Source organism: Xenopus tropicalis, chromosome 1, assembly GCF_000004195.4.
Source record: "Xenopus tropicalis strain Nigerian chromosome 1, UCB_Xtro_10.0, whole genome shotgun sequence".
In the NCBI taxonomy this organism is placed as follows: Eukaryota; Metazoa; Chordata; class Amphibia; order Anura; family Pipidae; genus Xenopus; species Xenopus tropicalis.
In genome coordinates, this window is record NC_030677.2 from 104,073,797 (window position 1) to 104,100,878 (window position 27,082).

The window sequence follows — 27,082 nt, forward strand, 5'->3', positions numbered from 1 at the left end:
GTGTCAGCACTTAATAAATGCTTGTCAATAATATTTTTGTTTTTAATTCCTCCTTCTTCTCCATTCCATGGATAAGGCTTACTTTGTTTATTGAAATCTGGCCCTCTTTCAACACTCTTTGTTGGTGCTTCCATTACACAAAGAGTCACGTAAAGCTGGACATTCATGGTAAGATTTGCTTGTTTGGCAAACTTGCCCTCAGGCCAAATGATTGCATTAGTATGATGGGAATGAAAGCTGTTGGAACGAGGCCAGATATTGGTAGGATAGGCCCATCGGGGGTCCTCATTTATGGGCAGGTAAGCTGCCAAATCAGTTTAAAAGACTTGAATTGGCAGCTTAAATTTGCCCGTGTATGGCTTAAATTCCTGCAGAAGTCACAATGGACTTATGCCATATTTTCTCATAGCATTTTTAAGCGTCTGCTTACTTTTTCGACAAATTTTTACATGGTCATTGAAAGACAATACACGACTTGAATTGTGGTATATTTGGTCACCTTTCTGGTACACAGAATGATAAATATGCCCCTGTTTTTTTTTAATTAATCTTGTGGTGGAAAGACCGTACCTTTCCACCACAACTGTGGCACATCCCAAATCTTAAACCTGTTTTATTGCAACTGCTAAGCTACAACCCCCAACAAACTTTGGGTTAGTAAAAGAGCACTAAATGGGAGAATTGTAAACTCACTGGGAGCCTGTAATTGTATCCACATAGTAAGAAAAACAGGTTTTTGTTTTTTTTTCTTGCTAGGAAAACAATGCACATACACAATGCTTTATATAACATATACTTTAAAAATCAGTAACTTTTAGCAGCTTATCACCTTGTGTCACCATTTAACAGACAATAGATAATGCCCTTAATTTGGGGTACAAAGTAAGCAACACCACCACCATTTTATAAGTGGTAATTTGACAGCACAGTAGTGGGGGGACCTTTTTATTTGATGTACTAAAAAAGCTTGTGGCATCTCTTCATGCAGCTAACAAAGCAGCAGAGATTGTTGATCCATTTTCCACTCAAAGTGCAATGAAGCTTTTTCCCTCTGTTTGGAATGGCTATGTGTGGTAAAAAAAAAAAGGAATGTTCCGGGATTTCTGTGCATTGGTTTCAAATAGTCAACTGGTAGCAGATACAAAGCCACAAATATTTGTACCAATGAGGCAACAAAAAGTATTAAAATGTGGTGTGTCAACTGCATATATGCATGTTTTCTTTCCAAAATTCCTGGAAGTATAAAATGCTGGGCACTCTTTTTACACAATTTTATCTTCTATACAAGTGCAGTTGGACTGCCTGCATGCATGAAAAACTAAATCTGACAGCTCATCCTTGCACCTAAAAACCACACCCAGTTTCTTTAGCCTAAGCTGAATGTAATTTGCTACTGCTTGACTGTAATGCAGTCACATCTGGCTTTTACAGAAATGGACACGTTTTAGATTTACTCCCATGTAATTAAAGGCACGACTTTTGCCCAGGTGGCATAAGCCATGGCAACCAAGAAGATGTTTGCTTTGAAACAGCTGAACAGTTAATGCTACCTGCTGATCAGTTGCTATAGGTTACTGCTGTTGGGCAAACCTGGCGTCTTTTATTACATAACACCATGAATTTTATTTTTCAGATGTGCATGAAGCCTAAAAGAAAAATATTTTCTTTACACAATAAGAGTGTTTAGTGATAAATCTTTTTCTTCAAATATAACTAAACCAAGACATTACAGATAGATGGAAATGAGTGCTTCCCCACTGTTACACAAATAAGGAGACATTGTACAATGTAAATACAGTATCAACATTCCTCTGCACAATGACCTCCTCTGACAAATATGCACCAACAGATGCTGGCATAGCCGTTGGCTCTGTCTTGTTCGATGACTCACTTGCTGTCAGAGAGAACACAATTTCATATTGTTCTGCGGGCACATAATATCCTCTTAGAAAGTAAGATATCTAGGCAATCGATACAGAAAACAACCTATGTACAAGCTGCTAAAACTGCATTTTAGAGCCCATTTTATTATTAATCATTTGATATGAATATAGCCTGGGCAAAATATAACTTTATTTTAATGCAAGACAGCTACAGGAAGTGCTTTTGCCCTTTGTTCCTGTTTTGTAAGTGTGTTTTCTGTATGTTTCTTAAAAAAACCTAGCAACATGTTCCTAGATTTGGTGTGTTAACTAAGGTTTGAGTGTATTTGATCTTCCTTTTCATTACCCTAGAGATGGTCAAATTGATTAAAAGCAGAAGATAAAAATGTGCCTCCCACTTTTAGACACTAGTGGCAAAATGGTATGCTTACAGAAATTCCCAAAGAGCCTCTAAAGTTGAAAAGAACCTAATTCTAGGCAGTGACCAGAAAAGACTTGTGTGGTCACGTCAGTCTGCCAAGACCTCAAAAGACAGGATGAGCATGGCTACGTAATTGCCCCTACCAATTAAAATGAACTAACTACATATTACAGTGAATCTCATACTTCCAACTCATTTAGTTTGAGATCACTTTTAGCAGTCATATTAGAGCAGGCTTTAACTGCCTGCCAACTACTGCAAATGAATGGCTCCAACAGCAAGTCTGGATAGGTATCACTGGGACTGAATACTGAACACCTTGAAAGAATATAACACCTAAAGAATCTCAAACTAGATGTTGAGTGGTAACCCAACAAAGATACAGATAGAAATGCCTACATTGGCATATAAATGTGGCACCATCAGTGTCTAGAATACAATTTCAAAGGTAATTTGGAACAATATGTAACCTCTTTTTAATCCAGGGGAACAAATGGACAATATGTAAATGTATAAAGACAATATTTCTTTTCTTTCTATTTCTACTTTTTTAGAGACCTGGGTGCAAAATATGGGCTTGGACAAATAATAATCACAGTACAGTAGCTCTTATTTCCTTTTTTACGGCAAATGCACCAACTGGACCTGAACATGTTGTACCAATGACTGCAGATATGCTAGTATGTTCTACTGCATCCCCAGGTTATATAATAACCAATGGCTGGCTTACATGCAAGTACATCATCCTAGGCTGTACATCCCTGCCTTTCTGCTAAATTGCATGATCTCCTATCTTTCCAGGAACAACCTCTTCTTCTGACACAAATGACAGAAATATGCTATTATCTCATGAGTACAATTATCCGAATCAAATGAGATAATTGGCATGTAACAGAAGCCATTACTATGAATAAAGTGCGCAATGTTTTGGACCACCAACAGTACATTTTCATGCTTCTACACAAAAGCCCAGCAGGATACATTAGAATTACTCATCCACCTGTGCTACTGAAAAATATCCTTGAAGAGACTGCTGTGGGGAATGTGTTTTATCAGGAAGGAAAAATCCAAATTTTCTCAGGTCGGGGCAGTTCCTAAATTCTATATAGTAAGTAAAATGCACAGATTATCGTTTGAAATGCTTCAAAACAAATATCAGTTGTACTTAAAAATTTAGGCATTTGTACATTTCACATTTAAAAATATGCTATACCATTTATGTGTTGATGCTTTAAACTGCATTTGAAAATTGCAATAACTGAAAAAGTGGTGTTTGCCCAAAGTTTAGGCTTGAATGTCTGTGCCATTAGCACCCCCCACATGCATAAGGGCTCAACAGACCATTTTATTACAAAATTCCCAAATATTATATCATACTGGATAATTAGTTGACTACATGGAAACAGACAGACCACATTATATAGATGATGACTACTTATAAGTAATATTAAAGGAATCTGAATACTACTAACAATGGAGGGCACCAAATAAGAATATATAAAATATACCAGTAGACTAAGTTACCTTTTTGAACGTTGCAGTAAGGCCCCCTTTGCTAGGCGTCCCTTGCAACCCTGGAACGCTGTCCAATAACTTGGGTCCGACATCCTGAATCCTGTTTCAGTATCCCTAAAAGAAAGTCTGTCCAGTAAGAGCCCAAAGAAAATTGGGCATTAGGAGCATGCCTACTGTATCAAATGGCCATTAAGAAATGTATGTATAACAAAGTCCCATATCGGAGATGAGAGTTTTGTTACAGCAAAAAGCTTGCCATGGCCCATAACTGCCAGATGGTCATCCTTCTGTGTATTGTTTTAACACAGAGTATCTTACAACCTGTTTCCATCTATACATTCGTCAGCAACTTTTTCTTTCTTAATCTTTTATAGCTTCTCTTTCAAATTGCACCATGATCCAGAGGCACTGGTCAGATCATGAAGCTGATTAGATGTACACAAATTCAAAGCCTATAGTCCTGTGGCTGCTCCAGATTCTACAACATTCCCATAATGCTGCTGGCTCCGTCACTAAAGTGGGAAAGGGGCTGGAATGCCAAGCCAAGCAGATGCTGCTGATCCAAGAAACCCAAAGCCAGACAGATGAGGAAGATCCAATTGGGTTACTGCTGAATTGCTCAACTCTGTTCCAGGTTTGGGTCCTCCTGACTTGCCCCAGTTCCTATGGGGCCACTGCACTTGCAATAGGTTTGTTTCTCCACTGGATCCAGTTCTTGTATTTGGCACAGAATTTGTATTGGACCTACACCTCAAAAGAAACATGGTTCATCCACAACATTCTATAAGTTCATTCAATGCCCCCAGCCCTTTAAACTCCTTGCAAAAGCATTACAGCAGCAGGGTCATTGTCTTCCTCTGCTCCAGTACATGCACCTCCCTCCCGGTACTTTCACATGCTTCCATCAACTAAATATGTACGTACATTCCGTCTGCCCCTATGGCCGCTCGCCGGCTCCTGTAGCGGATCCCCACTATTATCTGAATGCTCTGGTCCCGCCGGCCAGCAAACAACGAGGGGCTCAAACGACAGGAAGCTGGAGCCGTGACATCAGCAGGGGGCGGCGCAACAGCTGGTAACTCTCTTGGTGCTGGAGGAAAGTGTAGAGTGTATGGAGGGTTGTGTGTGGGTTTCGCTTTCGCGGTATCTTGGCGGGGAAAGAAGGGGCAAAGATAGAGTGGTCTACATTCCAATTGCCCTTCAGTGTAAGAACAGTCTCTAACACAAACAGATTAAAATTATATGTGGTGTTGCTATGCAGTTTTGTTATCCTTCCATACCAGTCTATTGTATTATAAATATATTTGGTATGTGACTCTGCTTCGGGGTAAATCCAGCACTACAGAAATTGTTGGTGCTTTAAAAGAAAAAAAGAAAAAGCTGGAATTACTAAAGAAACGTTAAAACTGGGGGTATGTGGAACAGGGCCGCCATCACAAATCAGGGCCCATCACAAGAAAATTTTCTGGGCCCCCCTCCACCCACGTCCTGCCCCCCAATGGCCCCTTCCATCAGTAAAAAGGACACACAGACATTGGTAGCCAGGGCCCCCTAAAACAGTGGTAGCCTGGGGCCCCCTAAAATATTAGTTGCCAGCATCTCCCCAGCATCCTCCAGTTAACCCCCTCCCTTGTCCTCCAGCTTCTCCCCCTCAGCATCCTCCAGCTCCCCCCCAGCATGCTTCCCACTATCCTCCAGCTTCCACCCCCCCAAGCATCCTTCGCCTCCCCCCGCTCCCACCAGCATCCTCCAGCTCCCCCCCAGTGACTTCCTGCGGTTTCCCCCCTCTTGATATGTCCCCCAGCTCCCCCCCAACATCTGCACAGTTCCCCCAGCATCCTCCAGCTCCAGCCCCCCCACCAGCAACTTCCTTCAGCTCCCTCCCCACCAGCGACTTCCTCCAGCCCCCCCCAGCAACTTCCTCGAGCTCCCCCCCAACAGCGACTTCCTCCAGCCCCCCCCCCACATCCAGCGACTCCCTCCAGCTCCCTCTCAGCGGCTTCCTCCAGCTCCCCCCAGCGACTTCCTCCAGCCCCCCCCCCACACCCAACAACTCCCTCCAGCTCCCCCCAGCAACTTCCTCGAGCTCCCCCCCCCAACAGCGACTTCCTCCAGCCTCCCCCACATCCAGCTCCCTCTCAGCGGCTTCCTCCAGCTCCCCCCCAGCGACTTCTTCCAGCCCCCCCCACACCCAGCGACTCCCTCCAGCAACTTCCTCGAGCTCCCCCCCAACAGCGACTTCCTCCAGCCCCCCACATCCAGCTCCCTCCCAGCAGCTTCCTCCAGCTCCCTCCCAGCGGCTTCCTCCAGCCGCCCCCCCCACACCCAGCGACTCCCTCCAGCTCCCATGCGGCTTCCTCCAGCTCACCCATCAGCGACTTCCTCTTCCGCGTCCTAGCGATCTGTGCCGGCTCCCTGCTTTACTGCACCTTATGGTTGCGCCAATCAAATTAACAGCTGGCCACCAATGACAGGGTTCTTTAAAGGGGGCCCGAGCTAAAAAAAAACTGTATCACAGCCGGGCCCCTTTAAAGCGAAGATTTCGTCCGGGCCCGGGACAACAGTCCCCCCTGTGCCCTCCTGATGGCGGCCCTGATGTGGAACTCCCATCTGGTTTGGACTGAGAGTCAACTAGACCCTTGCAATTCAAGGACACAGCAAACAGCCCCCCACAAGCACAATAAAAAGTTACTGTCTATGGCATCTCATAGCAGCCTCTCTGGCATTTACCAGAATCCACAGATTACCAGTTCAAACATGTTTGGGTCACTTGCAAATCATTTAGCACCATTGAGAAACTGATATTGCAGTGGAGTTTTGTATGCAGGTAAATGAATAATGTTGACCTCCTAAAGCACTGTTTAGTTGGGAGGCCTCCTGTTCTTGTGTAGGCTCCATTTCAGACTAGTGCATTTTAAGCTGATAAGCCAAAACAGCCAGGCCGGCAGGCCACAAAGGCCCAGACCTAGGGAGACAAAGATCTGGGGGCAGCATGCCACCCGCTTGCCACATCTGCAGCGGGGACTGGACAGGAGATTTTGACAGCTGTTTGAATCTCCTACTCAGTTCCAAGTTCAGCAAATCAGGGAGGTGGTTTTTTAGCAACCAGGAGGTGCGAATGAGGGGAAAGTGAGCGCTCAAGGGGGTCAATACTGGGGATGTGTGCAAGGGTGCGCTCAACTTTCAAATCCGGCCCTGAAAACAGCATGCCAAATTGGCCAATAATCCCCTGTAGAATGTACGGGGAGTCATAAGCTGAGTCAAAACAGACCTAAGTCACACACAAACATAATGATTATTATTTTTATTAATTTATATAGCTCCAATATAATCCACTGCACTTTACAGATGTAACAAATCAATCACATTAGCCACTGCCCCAGTGGAGTTTACAGTCTAAATTACATTCACACGCATTATGGTCAATTTTATCAAGAACCAATTAACCTGCCTGAATATTTAGTGTGGTAGAAAACCCCAATACCCAGAGGAAACTCAACAATTACAGGGAGAACATACAAACTCCTTGCAGGTAGTGCCCTTGGCTAAATAAATCAGATTCTGCAAAGTAGCTGTGCTTTCCAATGCACTACCATTTTGTCCCCAGTTCATTTACATATGGTCTTATCTTACTGTCCAACCATATCTGTCTAGAAAAAATGCACAATATCAGGTGAATAGATAGGTCCCAGTGTACACGGTTTACACAGTGTAATTGCGCATCTTTACTTCTGGGCCCCACAGCAGCTGTGTAGTGTGACATGTCTATTGCTCATGTAAATAAACTGTTTTGTATTCACAGTGCAACTCCACAGCTGCTAATCCTCATTTTGCACAAGTCTTGTATTTTCTTCTTGCCCTTTTGGGCAGTAAAGTATTGTTAACACAAAGAAGTGATTAGGAATGTATGGGATTCCTTATCCGGAAATCCATTATCTGCAAAGCTTCGAATTACAGGAAGACGATCTGCCACAGAGTCCATTTTAAGTAAATAATTCTATATTTTTTAATTTTATGGAAGGATCACTGATTCTAAAAACTCCAGGTCCCATGCATGCTGGATAATAGATCCTATACCTGTATATCAGGGAGGTTTGTGATCTGAATACCATGTCAGCTTTTGTGACCACTCAAATCTCAATCTCAATCTGTGTCTCCATATGGCTGTGGGGCAGGAATGCACAGTGTCTGACTAGTTCAGTGTACTGATCTATGTATAGTCAGTAAGGCTATATAAGCATAAAGCTGCCTTTTATATTTTATCCGGCACCAATATTACTAAACCCTGGTCAACAACACTTCTGTGTGCAAATAATTTGATTAGAATCTGTGACACATTAGGATCTGTATTCTCTGACTGCCCCACAGCAGGGTTAAGTACATGTCACTCAGTGGGTCTTTGTGCTTGCTCTTTGCAATCTGTGTCTGGTGCTGTCTGCTTGACCACGTTCACCCCCACTGACGCCTACTAATCAGTTGACTATTTAAAAGAGGGAACTCATCACAGTCCCAGAACCTACTATTTTACTGATTGCACTGGTTCTTGCAAAGTGTAGTGTTGTCAGAGTTATTATTATGTAATATATGTCATATATTCATTTTTTTTAACTGATGGGAAAATTTTACCTCATAAAAGCAAATGTAGTTGTGTTTGGCAACAGAGATGTTCAGTCCCCAAGTGGTGCATTGTTTTCAGGCTGCCAGTGGTGACTGTTACTATGAAAGCTGCAAGCACCTAGCAGTGCCCTGAGGGAGCAGACTTGAAATGACAGGTTGGTGCAGCCATAATAACAGTTAATGGCTTCTGTGCATCCATTTGCACATAACTGCCCCCATTCTAAACAATCAATTCACTTTAAAAAAAATGACAACATTCCATATGAATTCAACCAATGGACAGTTAGAAATTAAATGTTTTCCAGCTGTAAATCTTTTTCTGTCGCAATCAGTTCTGTTTAGTTGTAAATATTTCTTTTTCATTTGAAAAACTGATCCCCACAGTTATTTAAAGGGGAATTTCAACCAAATACTAAAAGAAAAATTGGCATAATGTAATTGTACAGAATTTTAACGTTATTGGTAAATGTAATTGCTGTCATTCTTTTGCTGCTCTCTGCACTGCTAGATCTGAGTATGCACAATTGAAACAGTGTAGCAAGAGTAAGCTCTCTGCCACCTAAAGGTGGCCATACATGGGATTTCAGCTGCCGATTTGGCAGCTTATCTGCCCTTTATGGGCACCCGCGGCGAGCCTACCTGACTGACATTTGGCCTAAATTTGGGCAGTTGATTTTACATCGACGACAGAATCAGCTCCTTGATACGGTCCTCGCCCCGATGGTGCCTATGCCCGCTGTTGTAATTCGATCGTTTGGCCCTTGAGCCAAACGATCAAATTAGGCCAATATCGCCCACCTTAGGTGGGCATATCGGGAGAAGATCCCCTCCTTTGGGCGAATGAACGAATCTTGCCGTGTATGGCCACCGGTAGACTCCAATTCCAATGTCTTGCAAGTTTTGTGATTAACAGAACTGTGAAAAAGGAACGTCACAAAATGTGCAAGGAATTTTGGGAAACTGAGTCTTGACTGGACAAGAGGTGACTTGCTGCATTATAGTAATGGAACATATAGTCAGAATGCACACTTCAGGCAGTAACAATGGGCAGACAAAAATTGCTTTTAATAGTAATTTTATTTTCAAATAACTTTAACTTCATTCTAAATTACTAGAGTTCCCCTGATGATTTGGTTTGTATTGTATTCCCTGTGTGCCTTTCTCTGCTGTTGAATAGAATTTGTTGTGCAACTAGAGCTAGGAACTAGAAAGGCCACATCTTGCATTTTACATGTTTGTTTCTTAAAGGAACAGTAACACCAAAAAATGAAGTGTATAAAAGTAACTAAAACTGCTGCCCTGCACTGGTAAAAGTTGTGTGTTTACTTCAGAAAGTCTACTATAATTTATATAAATAAGCTGCTGTGTAGTATGGGGGCAGCCAAAGGAGAAAAGGCACAGGCACATAGCAGATAACAGATAAAACACTATTGTATTCTACAGAACTTGTCTGTTATCTGCTATGTAACCTGTGCCATTTCTCCTTTTCCCCCGTGGCTGCACAGCAGCTTATTATATAAATTATAGTAGTGTTACTGTAGCAAACACACCTGTTTTACCAGTGCAGGGCAACAGTGCATTATATTTTTATTACTTTAAAGCTCTTTTATTTTTTGGTGTTACTGTTCCTTTAAAATAAATGACCTGGGCGTTCTATTTATGTCTGAAGCTGGCCAAACATGGGCCAAGGCAGCAACAACTCTAGGATTGCTTCTGCCCCCTTCACCCCCCCACCCCCACGCTTACCTTGATTATAGCCAAGGGGCGCGGTTTCACTCTCTGCACTGAAAAAGTTTAATTTCTAGCTTGAAACAAAAATTTTGCTTTTAACATTAGCTGAAGCAGATTTTTGATAAAGCAGGAAAGGCACAGCCATAAGGGGTAATTAAACAGGTATGGAATCTATTATGCAGAAACCTATTTTCTAGATAAGCTTTAAATTATGCAAAAGATATCTCCTACAGACATTTAAATCAAATTATTAAAATTTTTTAAAAATTATTATTTTTTCTCTGTAATAATAAAACAGTACCTTGTACTTGATCCTGACTAAGATATGATTAATCCTTATTGGAGGCAAAGCAATCCTATTGGGTTTATTTAATTACAGAAAGATTGCTTATCTGAGCATCGTGGATAACAGGTCCCATATGATTACCTTTTAATTATCTTTTAGTATGTATAGATCACCTATTCTAAGCAATGTTTTAAGTGGTCCTTATTTTTAAGCTTTTTAAGATTTTAATTATTAGCCTTTTTATTATTTCTATTTTACACTGCAATGTAAAAAACTATATTGAAAATGCTGTATCATGGTCGTTAACCCCAGCAACCAAAACATAGTTTGACTTTTTATTATTGCAGAGATGTCCACTGATCCCTTGTCATTAATTAATAATGATCCAGCCCAATAACAGAGTAAGGCGGATGCCACACTGAGGGGGAGATTTATTAAGACCCGAACGGGTCCGAACGCGCCGAGCGGATCTGTGCCCGATTTTTTCGAGCGCCCGCGGCGTTTTCACGCGGGCGCACGAAAAAGTCGTGCGAAAAGTCGTGCGCCCGCGCGAAAAATTCGGAAAGACTGCCACTGTTTGCAATGGTTTGGTACGAAAATTACGTGACTTTCGGATCGCCAATACGATTTTTTCGTGACTAATACAATTTTTTCGTGACTAATACTATTTTTTTGTAAGCATTTTCGGGATATTTGCGATCTTCAGAAATTTTCGTTTCCAATCCGAATTTTTCCCATTCGGGATTCGAACTCGGGTTTTGATAAATCTGCCCCTGAGTGTATGGCGTATATTTTCAGCAAGCGAAAATATCGCCATACGCTCCTACCTGTGCCTGTAGCCAAATGAATGAAATGCACTCGGGTGCAGGCACATGTAGCTGATATCCGCCGAAGATACGAAGTCTTGCGTTTTTTTGGCAGGTATCAGCTACATGTGCCGGCACCCGAGCGTATTTCATTCATTTGGGTGCAGGCACAAGGTAGGGAAAATCTAGCATAGCGGGCCATATTCTCAGTAATCATTTTTCGGCTTGCCAAGAATATGCCCGAGTGGCATCAACCTAAAGGGGAATTGGGTTTTTAAAAAATTTACTACTGGATAATTATCACCCTAATAAAATGAGGATAGATGACATCCAGGCCCGCCCAGCCTGCAATTTTGCCTGCATATGGAGCAATGGGGACCGGACACGCAGAAACTTTAGCGCATCCTCTCCCCACTGCTCCGTATGGCATGGGGGGCGGGGGTGGTATTGTCGGTCAAGGTGGGTGGCACCCTATTCAGAAATCGGTCCCTGATGACATCTATTTATTGCTTTTCTTTCTGTTTAGTCCCTCTCCTAGCCATCTTGCGAATTACCTAATATCTGCTTTTCGTGGCTGGGTTAAGACCCAATGGCACACCAGGTGTTTGCTCTGCTGATGGGAAAATGGTTGTCAACACTCATGCTGCCTGCTATAGACTTAAGTAGCAACCTAGGTGAAGGCAGATTTGGCTCCACTGGCAACAGGTGGTTGCTGTTCACTTCAATGACAAGCATATCAAGTGGCGACAGATGTTTTTTTTTTTTACCAGTGGAACACACAGTATGTCTGATGTGCCATGGCCCTAAGCCCTAGCAACCTAGGTGCTGATTACACCATGCCAAAATGTTATTTTGGACTAAACTTGTCCTTTAAATGGCTATAAAACAGTTTATCACATGAGCCCATGAACACTGTGTACAGCCATATGTACCAGCCTACAAACCTCATACACTGAGACAGATTCATCAGGTCATTAATTAAGCTATATCGAGGAGTCTTGTTTTTTTGTTACATAAGAATGTTCTATATAATGTGTCAGATGATAAATACAGATTCTGTGCTCTAGAAAAAAAGGGTTATAAACTGGGTGACATTAAAAGACATTCAGCTTTGAGAATTTCTAATGCAGACAGGGCAGCTTTAATAAATGTGCCACTAGGTATATTTTTTTCTATAGTAATTATTCTTGAATATCTATGGTTAGTATGCCCGCTATCCATTTTAGTTTTTGATTACATTTGGCGTGCTTAGAGTTATTATTCTCATTATACATTTTCTGTATCAATTATACTGGCACATCTGGGATCTGTTTTGGTAAAATGGGTGTGGTATTTAGTGGTGTAACCTAAAAGTGGATGTGGTCAAAAATTAGGCGGCCCACCAACTGGATCTTTGCCCTGGGCCCACCAAGGCCTTAAAATGGCCTTGAATGAAGAGATTTGCAAACTGTACATCTGGCCACCCATTAATTCCCAGATCGGTAAGCCTCAATGGCATGTAGGACACCACTGTAAATATAAACCAACAATGTATCCCACTATAGCTATTGCACAACCATGTTTTTTCTGAGCAAATTTTGGAGACTTATGGATGGCCCGAATTGAAAAAACAACCGAGAACTTCTGATTTGATGCTTTAAAGGGAATGTAAACCACCAAATAAATATTTTGCTAAATGAAAATGTAAGTGTAAGAAAGTCTCCACTATACAATTTTTACTAAATTCAGAACTACTTTTGAAAGCAGCATGTGTCTATGCCTTGGTATTCTCTGCCATCACTGCTGGTTCTAGCTATTGAAACATAATAGCAGCAGCCAGATCTCTACCAGCCAAGGGTTTAACCCACACTCCATTAAATGTTTCTGCACAGGTCTGTTATTCATCTGGTGCCTGTAAAAATCATAACCAGCAGTGTAGAGAAAGAAAAATGCTGCTTTAATGAGCAAATACATTTACATATAAAATTATTGAAAACTTGTAATGAATGTATATTGTAAAGTTGCTTTGAATAACATTTTCTTTTCTAAGGCAAAATGTTATTTATGTCAATGTCAGTATTCATTATACATTGCTCACTAAAATGTATGGTAGTATTTTTTATACCCTTCAGCTCTAACACAAAGTTTGGAGGTTATGTAGGAACATGGGCAAAGTTAACTCTGGTCCATAAATCAATAGCATTTACTAATGGGGTTAGAATGATGAAGTCAAACATCGACTGGTTGCTGTCACTGTACTAGGAAAAGCTTTGTATGTAGTGCCTCTTTTAGTGCCTCTTTAACCTCTAAAGGTATCAATAGAAAATTGGGCATCACAAGACACAGCATTGCTGAATGCTTTCCATTCCTTTTTTCAATACTTTTAAATACAAAAGTATACTTATTTACTGGACAGACATTTTGTTCCTCACCTGGGACTGTTTCCAAGATCTTGGAAACACTGTAGACACTGGAGATCAATCCAGTGGCAGGGTTGGGGGGGTACTTCATTCTCTGGTGATTGGCGCATGCAAAGTATGGAAACTCTACTCTACTGTACATGCACCAAAGCCCAGCCTGAAGTTCATATAGGATGAGATTAGGGAATAACTTTTTTGTAAATTCTTGGAACTATGTCTGAAAAAAACAGTGTTTTCTTATATTTGAAACCTTATAGTGAGATAAGGGGGCCTGAGCAATGGCTGGATGATTGGATGTTCAGGAGAGGCTTGAATTCATTTTTTTCTAATTTTTTTCAATTCTGTTAATTGTACTGATGGGGAAATTCATTTCTGAAATTATTATCCTTCCCATTTTTATCTTTTAATGGAAAATGCTTTCTGAATGATCATTGACCCCTGATCCCTGCAATGAAAAAAAAGGCACTTTTTTTCTTTTCTTTTTCCTAAGTTCAATGAAAATTCTTAAACCCAGAAACACAAGCTAAATTAAATAGCTTCTTCACGCTGTTATTGCAAAGCATGAGACCACCATGGGTTAGCACAGCTTCTAGCCTTATCCAGAGTCAGGATTCAGTAATCACCAAAAACATTTACTGAGAAAACAGTAGTGAGAATGCCAAGGGGCATAGTAAATGAAAATCCATGCGGTGACAAATGAACTCTGAAAATATTAATAATATCAAACCTGAGCAGTTACATTTACTGTTAGCAGCTGGTGCACTGGTTTAAACCTAGGAGTTCTGCTCTATTAGCAAAAAGAACGCTAAAACTCTGGCGGCATCCTGTGGGGACCCAGCGCAGGGAAAGCAAGGTTCAGAAAGTGTGGGGCATTCTGAGAATTTAGCTACAGGCAACAGACTGCCCTGGGTCCTGTGAGAGAAGAAAAGTTATGTATGGCAAAAATCCTATTCATCGAAAACTTTCTCTCCACAATGCACAAGAGAAGCTGAAGTAGGAAAAATGGCAAAGATTTAGAAAAGGAAGTAAAAATTATTAAAAACCATGATAGAGATGCTGCCTTGGGTAATGAAGCAAATTGGGTTAGTGACATGGGCTAAGTGACTACAAAATACTGGAGCAGCATCCAGGGATGACATTAAAATGTCATTAAAGCTTGGAAAGTATGAAATACAAGTGTTTTATTTGTCAGAGCGGGAGAGCATCTTAATGTGTTATGAAGCTACTGTGCTGTTAGGTTTTTTCAAAGATGATGACTTCCAGACTTTACATTTCAATTTCCATGATGCTGTGCCATGGGTATATCATGTTGTGAAGGCATTTTTACCAGAGGGCCAGGAGGATTTATGCACTGTATAACACTGTAACAGTAAGCAAGCAGATAACTTATGATAAACTGCTGTCCTCCTTTGTTGCCTGTTATTTATTGGGTAAGGCTGGTGCCAGTGGCCTTTGTGGGGCTCTATTATTAAACTGTCCTGCAGTTCTCCAGCTGATGTGGATCTACATCTCCCTGCACGCCATGACATTTAGGCTAATGGTAGTCAACAAGCCATAGATAGATAAAGCCAGCTCTTACAGTATAGGAAAAAAAAAAAATCACAATATAGTGCAGTATTTTTTTATATAGGGATGGTCTACCCGTCTGTGTTACTATGGATACAGAAAAAAGTGTATCCTCACACTATTAACTTTTGCCCATTTTTTTTACATGTATAGTTTAAAATCACCACACTCACATTTTAAAAGCCATCATGGTGCTTTAAAACAGTCTCTCCTAAGGTGTCCGCATCTATCCCACTGGTTGAGATATTTCAGGCCGGCGTTCTAAACCATGTGGGCACAAGGAACCTGGATGATGTTGTAAGCCTGGCGCGTTTCGTCTTGCGACTTCCTCACAGGGGATTTATATAAGGCATGAATGTTTTATACAGTTTGTGAGTACTCACCTTCACTATACAGCGTACACCAAATGTGAGGATCAATAGCACCACTCCCTATCTGCATGGGCAAATGTTAATGGTGTGAGAATACACTTTTTCCTGTATCCATAGTAACACAGAAGGGTGGAACATCCCTGTATAAAAATACTGCACTATATTGTGATTTTTTTTATTTTTTCCTATACTGTAAGCACTGGCTTTAATCTTAAACTGGCTTGTTGACTACTATATCCGGAGGAGAAACAGAGAAGAGCCAGCAAGGATATGCCCTGGGACATTTAAACAGAGACTTGGGACATTTAAACAAAAAAAAATCCTTTTTTTTCTTCTTTGTGATTTAGGCTTATGGTAAACAGGTTGTTTTCTCTGCTGGAATATATAAACCAATCCCCTACCTTTCACCTCCTGCGCATATTCACTGACAGACACAGGAATGGTTGATCAGAGCACCCACATGCTCACATGACCCATGTGACATTTGCCTTAAATGCTGGAGGATGCTTAATGTTATAGATTAGCTGGTGGTTGCATGCCCTTTATACAGCCTTCCCATAATTGGAAGCTTTCTGAATACAAGGTTTCCAGGTAAGGGATGCTATAACTGTACTGTATAAAGGGATATTGACATAACATTGTCCATGTACTGATTATTTCACAGCTGCTACCCCTTACACTGTGGGCTGCAAATATATATATATTTAAATGTACACCTGCACATATATATCTGCTTTACTTCGCATGTGAGCTTAATCTTGACAGCTATAGCATACTAAAACCAGAAGGTCATTTCTGGTAATCATTAGCAAGTATTTTTTCTCTGCACGGAAGGATTACAAGTAGATTAATGGAGCACTAAAAGCTGAAAGTTTTGACATCATTTGGCCGGTTTAAGTATTACTTTGATAGCTTGTTCAAGAAAAGTCTGCCTCAAACCCAAACTATGGAAAGTATGGTGACCTAGGTCAAACAATAGAAATCAACTGCATATGTGCCATTTAAACACTTTTCACATAACAACATGTGGTTTGGTTACCCAAACAGTGTTTCTACAAAATACTAAACAAGAGTTTTGCATTTCAAAGGCTGTGTTGTGCACTGATGCTGATGATTAAAGGTGGCCATACACCTCACTGATGTGTCTTAGAAATGTCACTTTGCACTCACTTCAAAACTTGTGCCATTGTATGCATTTAATTGAAGTTTTCATTATTTAATATAACTGCGGAATTCCATAGGTGATAAACATGTTTGAAGAATACAATCCTACAACCAAAAGTTATAAACTTCAATCAGAACCATGGAAAATCACTGAAGTGTCTACATCGAAGTATTATAGATAAGAGTGGAAGGAAAAGACTTTAAGCTAAAAGACTTGCAATTAATCTCTCCAAAATGCCTTTCCACTGGCAACAAAGGGAATCACTGGTGGAAAGGCCTATGAATCACTTCTGAAGTCACTTGAATTTGTGTACAGGAGGAAATTTGGTGCCGGTGGAAAGGCATCAGTTGGTGAAAAGGAGATTAGCTGCCCACAGTAGCAGAGATTTATCACAGAACAATAGAATAAAATGAAATGGCATGATTGTTTTATGTGGTTTCTTAATATAGTCTCCAAATATAGGGAGTAGGGAGCTGATAGACCTGCATTAAAGAAGCTCCTAGCTGTTTTAGTTAACATGCCAGACCAAGAAGCAAAAATAAAGAATGCAAAACAGTGGCAAAAACATTTAGGTTTAGCCCAGTTTTACTTGAGGAACTCTGTAGCAAACTATAATAAATACAGGGTTAAAGTGCAAAATTGTCAGTCCTGCTTTAATTTAGTCTACTAGTGAACAACCAATGCTATTTTTGACTAATAAAGGGTGACATATTTTACCAGGCAATTTCTTCGGAGAAAACCAGGGGGCCTGGTGTGGAGATGGTGGGTTGGGAGCAGTACATCTGTAGTTGAAGAGGAGAAGAGGAGCCACAGCTACTGTTTATACCTCCTGCAGTTGCATTTATTCAGGCTATTGGCCCGAGCTACTGGACAATGAATGTGGCCATGCAAGTGTGTACAGTTGGTACAGTATTCGGCTGTTTAGCCTGGAGGCTGATGAGTGGGTTAACATGGAGGATTGATCTATGTTTGGCCATCTTAACTCCTGGCACCCTACATTATTATGATAGGAATTAGCACATCTAGTTAAGCATTCAGTCATCATTGTTACATGACAATAATTTAAAGCCTTAGTTTGCTTTTTCTTTATTATATAGGGTTTCAGAGTATATTAAAAATATTTAAAGTGGTTTATATAATCTGTTATTTACACCCAGGACCTGGTGTTTTCTGGATAAGGGATCATTTTGATAAAAAATGATTTCATCTTTTTTAATTATATGCTAGTGAGTGACAGAAGGAAGACTGCCTGGACCAGAACTTTTTTGGAAATGAGAGTAAGGATGAATATATAGGGAAGAGACACAATCCTCTCAGCTCTGCTTTACATCCGTCTTCACTGAATTAATATAGTCCTTTGCATATATTACTATTTTCTTTGGGGTTTGGCATGAATTTTAAATGGTCATTCTTTATGTAAAATGTTATTAATGGTTTAACTAACAAGTAAAAGCATTATAGAATAGCTGAATTGCAACCAGGAGTCTTTCCTGCCAAGTGTCCTAAATTTCTAAAAAATATTAATCAATTAACAGATGTAGCCAGAGGGCAGTAGTGTAATTAAGGCCCCCGCAGACAATGCAACAGGGGGGCCTCGAGTCCTGAAGGGTCCCTGCTGCTGCTGGGATCTGAGGAGACCTCTACAAACGCCTGCTGTCGCTTCTGGTTCACTGCCACGTCCCCCCGTAAGTGCCATCACACGTTGCACAATGTCACTGCAGTGGGACTTTCTTTGTCCTACCTTCTTCCACCCTTGGCAATGCCAGGGAGGGAGGGAGGACAAAGGGAATAGGGACGCACACAGGGTGGAGGCAGAGGCGGAGCCCGCAGAGGGGACTGGAAGGGAAAGGATGGCAAAGGGAAGTGTTAACCGGGGACATTGAAAGTTCCTCTGCAGGGGGCCCCCACAAACTCTAGTTATGCCACTGCCAGAGGGTGCCCTGAAAAAAACTATGAGCATCTGGGTGGTACATGGATAACCACATAGGACTCTATACATGCCTTGAGGCAAGCTGTCTTTCTTGTATGAACTTTATGGAATAGCGATTTTTGTTTTCTGACCTTATTTTTTTGCTTTTTTTTTTGCTTTATTTCCACTTATCTGTTCACTTTTGTTTAATTGTAGTATTAATGTTACAGTGCAGTGGCAGATGCAATGTTTGATTCAAGTCTACTTACCCAAAGAAACCAGTAACATTCTTAAGGTGGCCAAACATGGGCTGATAAAAGCTGTAGTTTAAGCTTATTGGCCTGTGTATGGGGCCCTCCAACAGGCCCGCCTGACTGATATCTGGCCAAAAATTGGACAGATAATAAACAAGCAGGTTTAAAACTCCCATCTGGGTGAGGACTGCAATGGCTCGTTGATGCCGCCCTCTCCCCTTTGGGTAGCATTAACCGTCAGTATTGTCCACCTCAAGGCCCCCCACCAAACAAGCAGATCTTTTAATGTATGGCCAGCTTTAATTTCAGAAGGCAAGCCAATTACTACAGTATTTTAATTTGTTACTAGACCTAGACCAAACTTTGCACCATTTATTATATTGCCTCATTATGCATTGAACAGTGGAAACGTTTGCAAATGGCTTTTACCTGTCTTTACTTTATACTGAAAACAAATAGCTGGACATAAGAAACTATAAAAATATTTGAAAGCCTCTGTTCATTTTTGTTTGTGTTGCCTGGTTTTTTTCACCTTATTTAGTTAAACCAGATAACTGGGGCATCCTATTGCAATGTACATGCAGTCTTATTTCCCTGTAATAAGCTCTACTGTAGCTGATGTACTTCCTGAGCTATCTTTATTAAATGCTGTGTACAATGTCGTAACAGGTATATAAATAAAAAATATTAATAACAGCATAGTATGAACATGAACAGTATGGTTTTTAAAGTGCTGGATCTAATACAGTTAACATTTATGCACTTGTTAAAGACAAGCAACACCTAACCCTACAAATGCTTTGAAATAACGTGTAATCGCACATCGTCTAGATGCTCTCAGAGCTATAAATAAAAAAAGACGTGAGGTGAGTAACACAGGAAAAGGATGGTTGATCTTCTGAAGTGCGATGTTTCACAAGACCCCACATCCCACGGATACTGGGTTAATGAATGTAGCATGGAATTTCCTGTGAGCAAAGGGTTCTGGGGACAAAGATGTAAATGTTCTTCCCAAGCAAATATAAATGACAAGGACGATTATTATCAGTTTTAGAAAGCACAACCAAAATTACAAAGGGGTTCATTACTGTAAATGTCACTGATTTTAAAGACCAAGGATAGAAAACCAATCAATACACTATATAGATCCAGCAACCAGCTATGCATGGTTGACCTATCACAATACACCATAAGCTCTTTGCTATCAAACAGGTGACCAGTAAATGTTATCTGCTGATTGGTTGCTATAGGTGACTAGATCTATAGTAAACCTTGTACCTTTACACTACCTCCATGTATGTGCACAAGACACAAGACTATCCTTGAGGACAACCAGTCTTCACTGGGGCATTCCCTATGTCTTTTTAGATATCTGAATGATGTTGAAAGGTTGGATTCCTATACTGAGGCAAATCCTTTATCCTTGTTAATGCCTTGTCAATTTTTTCATGGAATGTGAATAGGCTGTTGGCACATGAGATGCTTTGTCCTCCAGACTAAAGTGGATAAAAGCCATCTTGATTGTTAGCAGCACATAGTTCAAAAGGCAGCATCTGTAAAGGTATAGGGGTTTCGTGCGCATGGCATGTGTAACTTGCACAACTGGGAAGGCACCATTAATGCTGAACAATATATACAGGTTTTGGAGCAACATATACTGCCATACACGTTATGTTTTTCAGGGAAGTTGCTTATTTCAGCAAGACAATGCCAAACAGCAGTCTGCATATATTACAATAGCATGGCTCTGTAGTAAAAGAGTCCAGGTGCTAAACTGGCATGCTTGAAGTCCAGACCTGGTAGCCACTGAAAATATTTGGTGCATTATGTAATGAATAATACGACAAAGGAGACCCTGAACTGTTGACCTACTGAAATCCTTTATCAGACAAGAATGGGACAACATTTTATTTTCAGAACTTCAGCAATTGGTCTTCTTTGGTTCTTAAACAGTTAGAGTGTTGTTATACGAACAAGAGATGCAACACAGTGGGAAACATGCCACTGTCCCCACTTTTTTTCAAACCTGTACCGGCATCAAATTCAAACTGAGCATATATTTTTCAGAAAACATAATTTCTAATTTTCAATAGTTGATATGTTGTCTTTGTACTATTTGCATTTAAAAGTACGGTTTAAATATTTTGCAAATCATTCTATTATCTAGTGTCCCAACTTTTTTGGAAACTTGACAATTATATACAAAAACAAAAATCTAAATAAAATGATGCTTCAAAGAAAATATTTATACAGTTTCAAAAGTAGGAACCATTGAGCTAGAAATAAATTATCTCGTTTGTCAGTTTTCTTTTTTTGGGAGTTACTTGCAGTCATACTGTGAAAATACTAGGGCAGCTCTTATGTGAATCTGTTTGGCTCAGCAGGAGTGATGGAAATGCTGACCGTACTCGTTCCTCTGCAAGTTACTAATTTAGAAGACTGTCACCAAGGATCCAAGTAGCCAGAGGCAAAGCAAGGCAGTAAATAATCAAATATCACTTAAACATTGTCTTTTTTGAACTAATAAAATAAAGTTCAGTTGAGTCATGTTTACTGCAAATATATAACATATAATACTATTTTATGCTACTATCCCAATGGTTCCTACTTTTGAAACTGTATGTAACTGTTAGTGGTAATTGTGCATCAATTTTTTGCATTATTTCAGCATTAAATATCTATTTGTAAAACCTCATTATCACTTGCAAAGTGACAGGCTAGCTTTCTTTGGTTACTGCAGTCAATGAAACTCAGAAGACTCCTTTCTACCTCCTTTACTCCTACATCATCTCCTTCCCCTACAATTATTCTTTTGCATGGGATTCAGTTTCATACAGTTTATTACATTGATTTATATAATCACCAATTAATGTACTAAAGTTGATTAACTTCTATGAGTATAATGTAACCACTCACACTTCATTTCAAATTGCATTAGTATCCATATAAATAGAAATCAGGCTTTGTGTGTCCAGCAAAACAATCAAGCAGGCCTATGCTACTCTAAAAGAGTGCATTTCAGTTTTGTTAAGGTCATGAAGTTATTATTTAGCAAAACACTATAAAAACATTATTACTTTATACACAGAAGTGGTGTACTCCTTGCTTCCTATACATGGAAGTAGCTGCTGCAACTTCAGCTTACAAGCTTAAATATGCATTCCAATAGATGTGAATTTGGTTGAGTCAATGTAATAATTTACTTTATACCTGATACCTGTTACTGTAATTGTCATTTTACAAATGTCTGTGAGTTGATTAGGATAAGCATATGAGACCATGCTAAAAAAGGTTTAAGAACAGTTTATCTGTGTATAGATGGGTCACAATATATAGTTACAGAGAATAGGACTCTTGTCAGTTTCCTAGACAAGCAGGGCCAGGATTCTAAAGGAAACACTACTTGCATCTTGTAACTGCTCTAATTCTTCACTGAAGCCTCATACTGCAAATTCTATAATAATTACAATATGTCGTGTCTGGCTATAAATATCCAAAATTCCTAAATATATTCTAGCTCCTCCTGTAACTAGAAGTGCCCATGTGACAATTTCCAGGGAAAAGCCAGCCTGTGGTGACTTTTGGTAACATTAACCATTATGTTTTACCTCCAATTACATACAGTACACACTTCAATACTTTTACTGTCATGACTTTTACTATGAGTAACAATATTTTTTTGTACAGTGAACTGTTTGAGGAGAGTACGTAATAGAGGCCCACCTTTAGATTAACTGTTATGTTATAGATTGTTTTTGAATTATTAGCATTTATACCCTTTCTTTTTCCAGCCTAAAACTGAACCTGGTACCAGGTTGTCTGACCCAAGAAACTGAAAAACCACAGTGATGGGGGCATTTAAAAACACTTAATTTTTTTTTCATGATTTGTATTTTTTGGTGCCAAAATAACCACAACAAATCCAAAAAGAAAAATACACCATCTGAAACCTGTTGAGATCATAAGGAACTCAATGGCAGATGTCCCTTTTACAACTGGAAGATTTTTCTTTGGTTTATGGTTTTAGAGGGTTTTTTTTTACACTGTCATTTGTGCAACAATATTAAAAAGTTGCAGTTCTCCGCATCTTTTTTCATTCGTGCTTTTTCAGGTTCGGATCTTTTGATAAATGGCTGACATTTGTGAAAATGAGTTTAGTCGTGGTTTAAGGGCTCTGGTACACGGGGAGATTAGTCGCCCGCGACAAATCTCCCTTGTTGCGTGTGACTAATCTCCCCAATATGACATCCCACCGGCAAAAATGTAAATCGCGGTGGGATGGCATACGCGGTGACGCGATCCGCAAATCGCACCGCGTATGCCATCCCACTGCCGATTTACATTTCCCGGTGGGATGTCATAACGGGGAGTTCAGTCACCCGCAACAAGGGAGATTTGTTGCGGGCGACTAAACTCCCTTGTGTGCCAGAGCCCTAAACCATGAAATCGGGAATGCTGAAAAATGGGCCTCCCTGTGTCACCTTTGATTTTGTTGTTCTTTTTGCTATATCTCTTTTTAGTCCTTCTCCTTTTGATATTCCAATTAGACTTCCTTACTGCTGCCTGATTTTGTTAGGGTAATTAATCCTTTAAACCAAACAGTATTTAAAATTATAAGCCTGAGGCTTTCAGACAATAAATATAAATGATTAAAAAACTTGTAAGATTATCTTTCAATACTACTTAGAATACTCTAGATCAGTGATCTCCAACCAGTAGCTTATGGGTAACATGTTGCCCACCAACTCCTTAGATGTTGCTCTCAGTGCCCCCAAACCAGGTAGTTATTTTTGAATTCCTGAGTTGGTGGCAAGTTTTGGTTGAATAAAAACAAAATTTACTACCAAATAAAGCCTCCTGTAAGCTGATAGTGTGCATAGAGGCTTCCTAATAGCCAATCTTAGCCCTTATTTGGCACCTCCATGAACTTTTATGATGCTTGTGTTGCTCTCCAAGTCTTTTTACATTTGACTGTGGCTTACGAGTAAGAAAGTTTGGTGACCCTTGCTCTAGATCATAATAAATGCTCATTTTAAGGTTAACTACCCATTTAACACCACAGAGAATTTACATGTCTTACAGGAGACAAAAAATGTTTGATGTGATAGGGAAAAAGTGGTAACAAGGACTGGACTGGTGGTTGGGAAGAAGACAAGAGGCAACAGAGAGGTTGAGGAAAGGATTGCAAAGGTTGGAAAGTTCCAGAAGAATATATAAAAAGAGAATTAAATTACAAACCCCCAAAAAATTACCAACATGAATAACACTCCAAATACTTTGCTCAAAGGGTTCATTGTGACACAGGCCTTGAAAATGAAAGTATCCAGGAAATTTCCTGTTACTAACAATATCATTACATATAATTCCTAATAAACGTTTGGTCATGACTAAGAGGGCAAGCCCAAGTGTGCGTGTTCAGCATCATGCCTAGCCTATCGTGCACCTAGCTTGTTTACAGAAATAGCAGACACTTGCCTGGAGCAACCCAGGCCTCTGCTTATAGCAATACCATGCCCTATACTAAGGGGCTGATTTACTTACCCACGAACGGGTCGAATGGAGTCCGATTGCGTTTTTTTCGTAATGATCGGTACTTTGCGATTTTTTCGTATGTTTTGCGATTTTTTCGGATTCTTTACGAATTTTTCGGATCCAATACGATTTTTGCGTAAAAACGCGAGTTTTCCTATCCATTACGAAAGTTGCGTAAAAAGTTGCGCATTTTGCGTAGCGTTAAAACTTACGCGAAAAATGCGCAACTTTTCGCGTAAGTTTTAACGCTACGCAAAATGCGCAACTTTTTACGCAACTTTCGTAATGGATACGAAAAACTCGCGTTTTTACGCAAAAATCGTATTGGTAACGAAAAATTCGTACAGAATCCGAAAAAATCGCAAAACAAACGAAAAAGTCGCAAAATGTTCGTTTTCAAGTCGGAACTTTTCCAATTCGGGTCGGATTCGTGGGTTAGTAAATCAGCCCCTAAGTGTGCACATTCAGGGTGAAAGCTGTTAACAGTAACTAAACACAAGAAATGGCTACTTTTGTTATGGCTTTTTTTCCTGAAGAAGTCCAGCTACATAATTTTTTCACTTCTGGTTCTGGGAACATAAAGAATAAAGCTCTTCACAGGTCATTTCCCTTTTAAACTTGCTCAGAAAATCTAAGTTCTGTATTTACAAATTCCTTTAATCATTGCTGAGATCCAGACTAGACATTGCTTTATAACATTCTTTACTTCTGGTATTTTCATGTTCCAGGGAGACAAAAGACAAGATTTTCTTGCAGGAAAATTTGGAGTCACAAGGAATCTCTCTCCTTTTGTGGTCATCCAGTGCAGTGAATATTCAGTACTTTATCACCTCTACTCTTGTCTGCACAAAAAATGTTGATAAAACCATGTGACTTTTTTACAGTGTCTCCTGGGCCCCATCTTTGTGCAATTGCATTATTTCTAGCTCTTCAACTTTCTTGCTGTCTCTTCTTTTTGATTGCTTAGTTTGTCTTTGAAGAGGTGTTTCTGTCTCCATGGTATTCTTTCTGAAACCAGCATTGAAGGCATTGGGAATAGAAAATGGCATCAAGTATATCTAATAAGATGAGGAAGCTTGGGAACTAAACTTGATGTGGTCTGATTCTTTTTTTATTTGTGGTTAACATTGTATTCAAACACAATAGTTTTCATCACAAACCTGTATAAATATCACATCCACTGCTCTGGTTGTGCAAGCCTTCCGTAGGACTGGCAGGTCCCTGTCCCCAGCAAATAATATTGTAACGGAGCCACAGACACACAACGATATATGCAGTTGGGGAGCTTACCCCATTACTTCATCATCCCACAACTCATGGTCCTGCCCCTTCCTATTTTGAACTGGATGAAATGTTTTATTGTAAAAGGGATGCTGTGAAATTGTTAGTCACAGGTTGGATTCAGTCTGTGGAATCAGGCATGTCTACCACCTCCCAATATAATACATTTATATTTGTAAATTCCGATTGTGTTTAAAGGACAATGAAAGGTTAATATAAATTAAAAGTAAGTCTAAAGGCATTCTTTTTAAGTACTTACTGCATATCTAAATTCCCAGATCCCTGCTTGCTTCTCTGAGATATGGTGCTGGCAGCCTACAGCAGTGTGAAGACTACAGTGACATCACTGAAATCTCTCTGTCCTTCCTATTCTCTGAGCATGTGTGTAACTTGATTCTGTCTCCTGTTCTGAGCTACACATACCCACCAGCCAATCAGAAGCGGATCTGCCAGAGGGGGGGGGGAGGGAATGAAACACATGTGCATTATGAAGCAAGGAGGGAAAGGAAGGGAGAATACCTTTTTAGGGCTCTGGCACACGGGGAGATTAGTCGCCCGCGACAAATCTCCCTGTTCGCGGGCGACTAATCTCCCCGAGTTGCCATCAGTTGCCATCCCACCGGCGAAAATGTAAGTCGCCGGTGGGATGGCACACGCGGCGGCGTGATTTCGGCAAATCGCCGAAAATGCCTCGCGAGCCAACTTTGCCGATTTGCCGAAATCGCCTGCGCATCGTGTGCCATCCCACTGGCGACTTACATGTTCGCCGGTGGGATGGTAGTTCGGGGAGATTAGTCGCCCGTGACAAGGGAGATTTGCCAGTCTCCAACTGAATCCACTGCCTGGCTACTAGAGTAAACTGGACCCTAACAACAAAATAGCTTCCGAAATTGGAAACTGGAGAGTTGGTGAACAAAAAGCTACATAATTAAAAACAATAAATAAGGAATAAAAACCAAATGCAAATATTCTCCGAATGTCACCTTAAAATGAAAAATAGTTGTTTTGTGGCACCTACAGCAAATATCTATACATTTTTCTTTTGTTCACAGTAGACAAGGAAGCAAAGCTAATCATCAAGGTGATTTTATGTAAAAGATCATATTTCTGCACGTACAATATACAGTTTACGTGTCATGGTTCCTTTATACTGCGAGTGGATCCAGTTTGCCAAATAAGAACTTCTCATTTGTGCTTCTCACTTCCTGTGCAACAGAACAACTTCCTTATTTGTACTTTCTAATAGTAAACAACTGTATTTTGTGTAACGCTTTCATATATCGTTATATTGCACTTTGGGAATTGTATGCTGTCATGCTGGGAACATAGGCTTAAACTTGTAAGAG

The 27,082-nt window shown here is 40.2% G+C and overlaps 1 protein-coding gene across 9 annotated transcripts in view; it reads right to left on the bottom strand.

Moving 5' to 3' along the window:
• The window catches only part of mast3 (microtubule associated serine/threonine kinase 3), a 101,812-nt gene that overhangs the window by 41,520 nt on the left and 33,210 nt on the right, over positions 1 to 27,082 (bottom strand). Inside the window, exons 1-2 of one of the 9 annotated variants that reach the window (XM_018097017.2) lie at positions 4,744 to 4,937; positions 3,829 to 4,563 (exon numbers count right to left, since the gene is read on the bottom strand). The exons of 7 other annotated variants lie outside the window; for them this stretch is intronic. In XM_018097017.2, the coding sequence (XP_017952506.1) occupies positions 3,829 to 3,911 (83 nt within the window). In that variant the 5' untranslated portion in view covers positions 3,912 to 4,563; positions 4,744 to 4,937. Of the gene's footprint in view, positions 1 to 3,828; positions 4,938 to 27,082 lie in introns of those variants that run through there. One more of the 9 variants, XM_031905235.1, reaches the window with a different exon arrangement.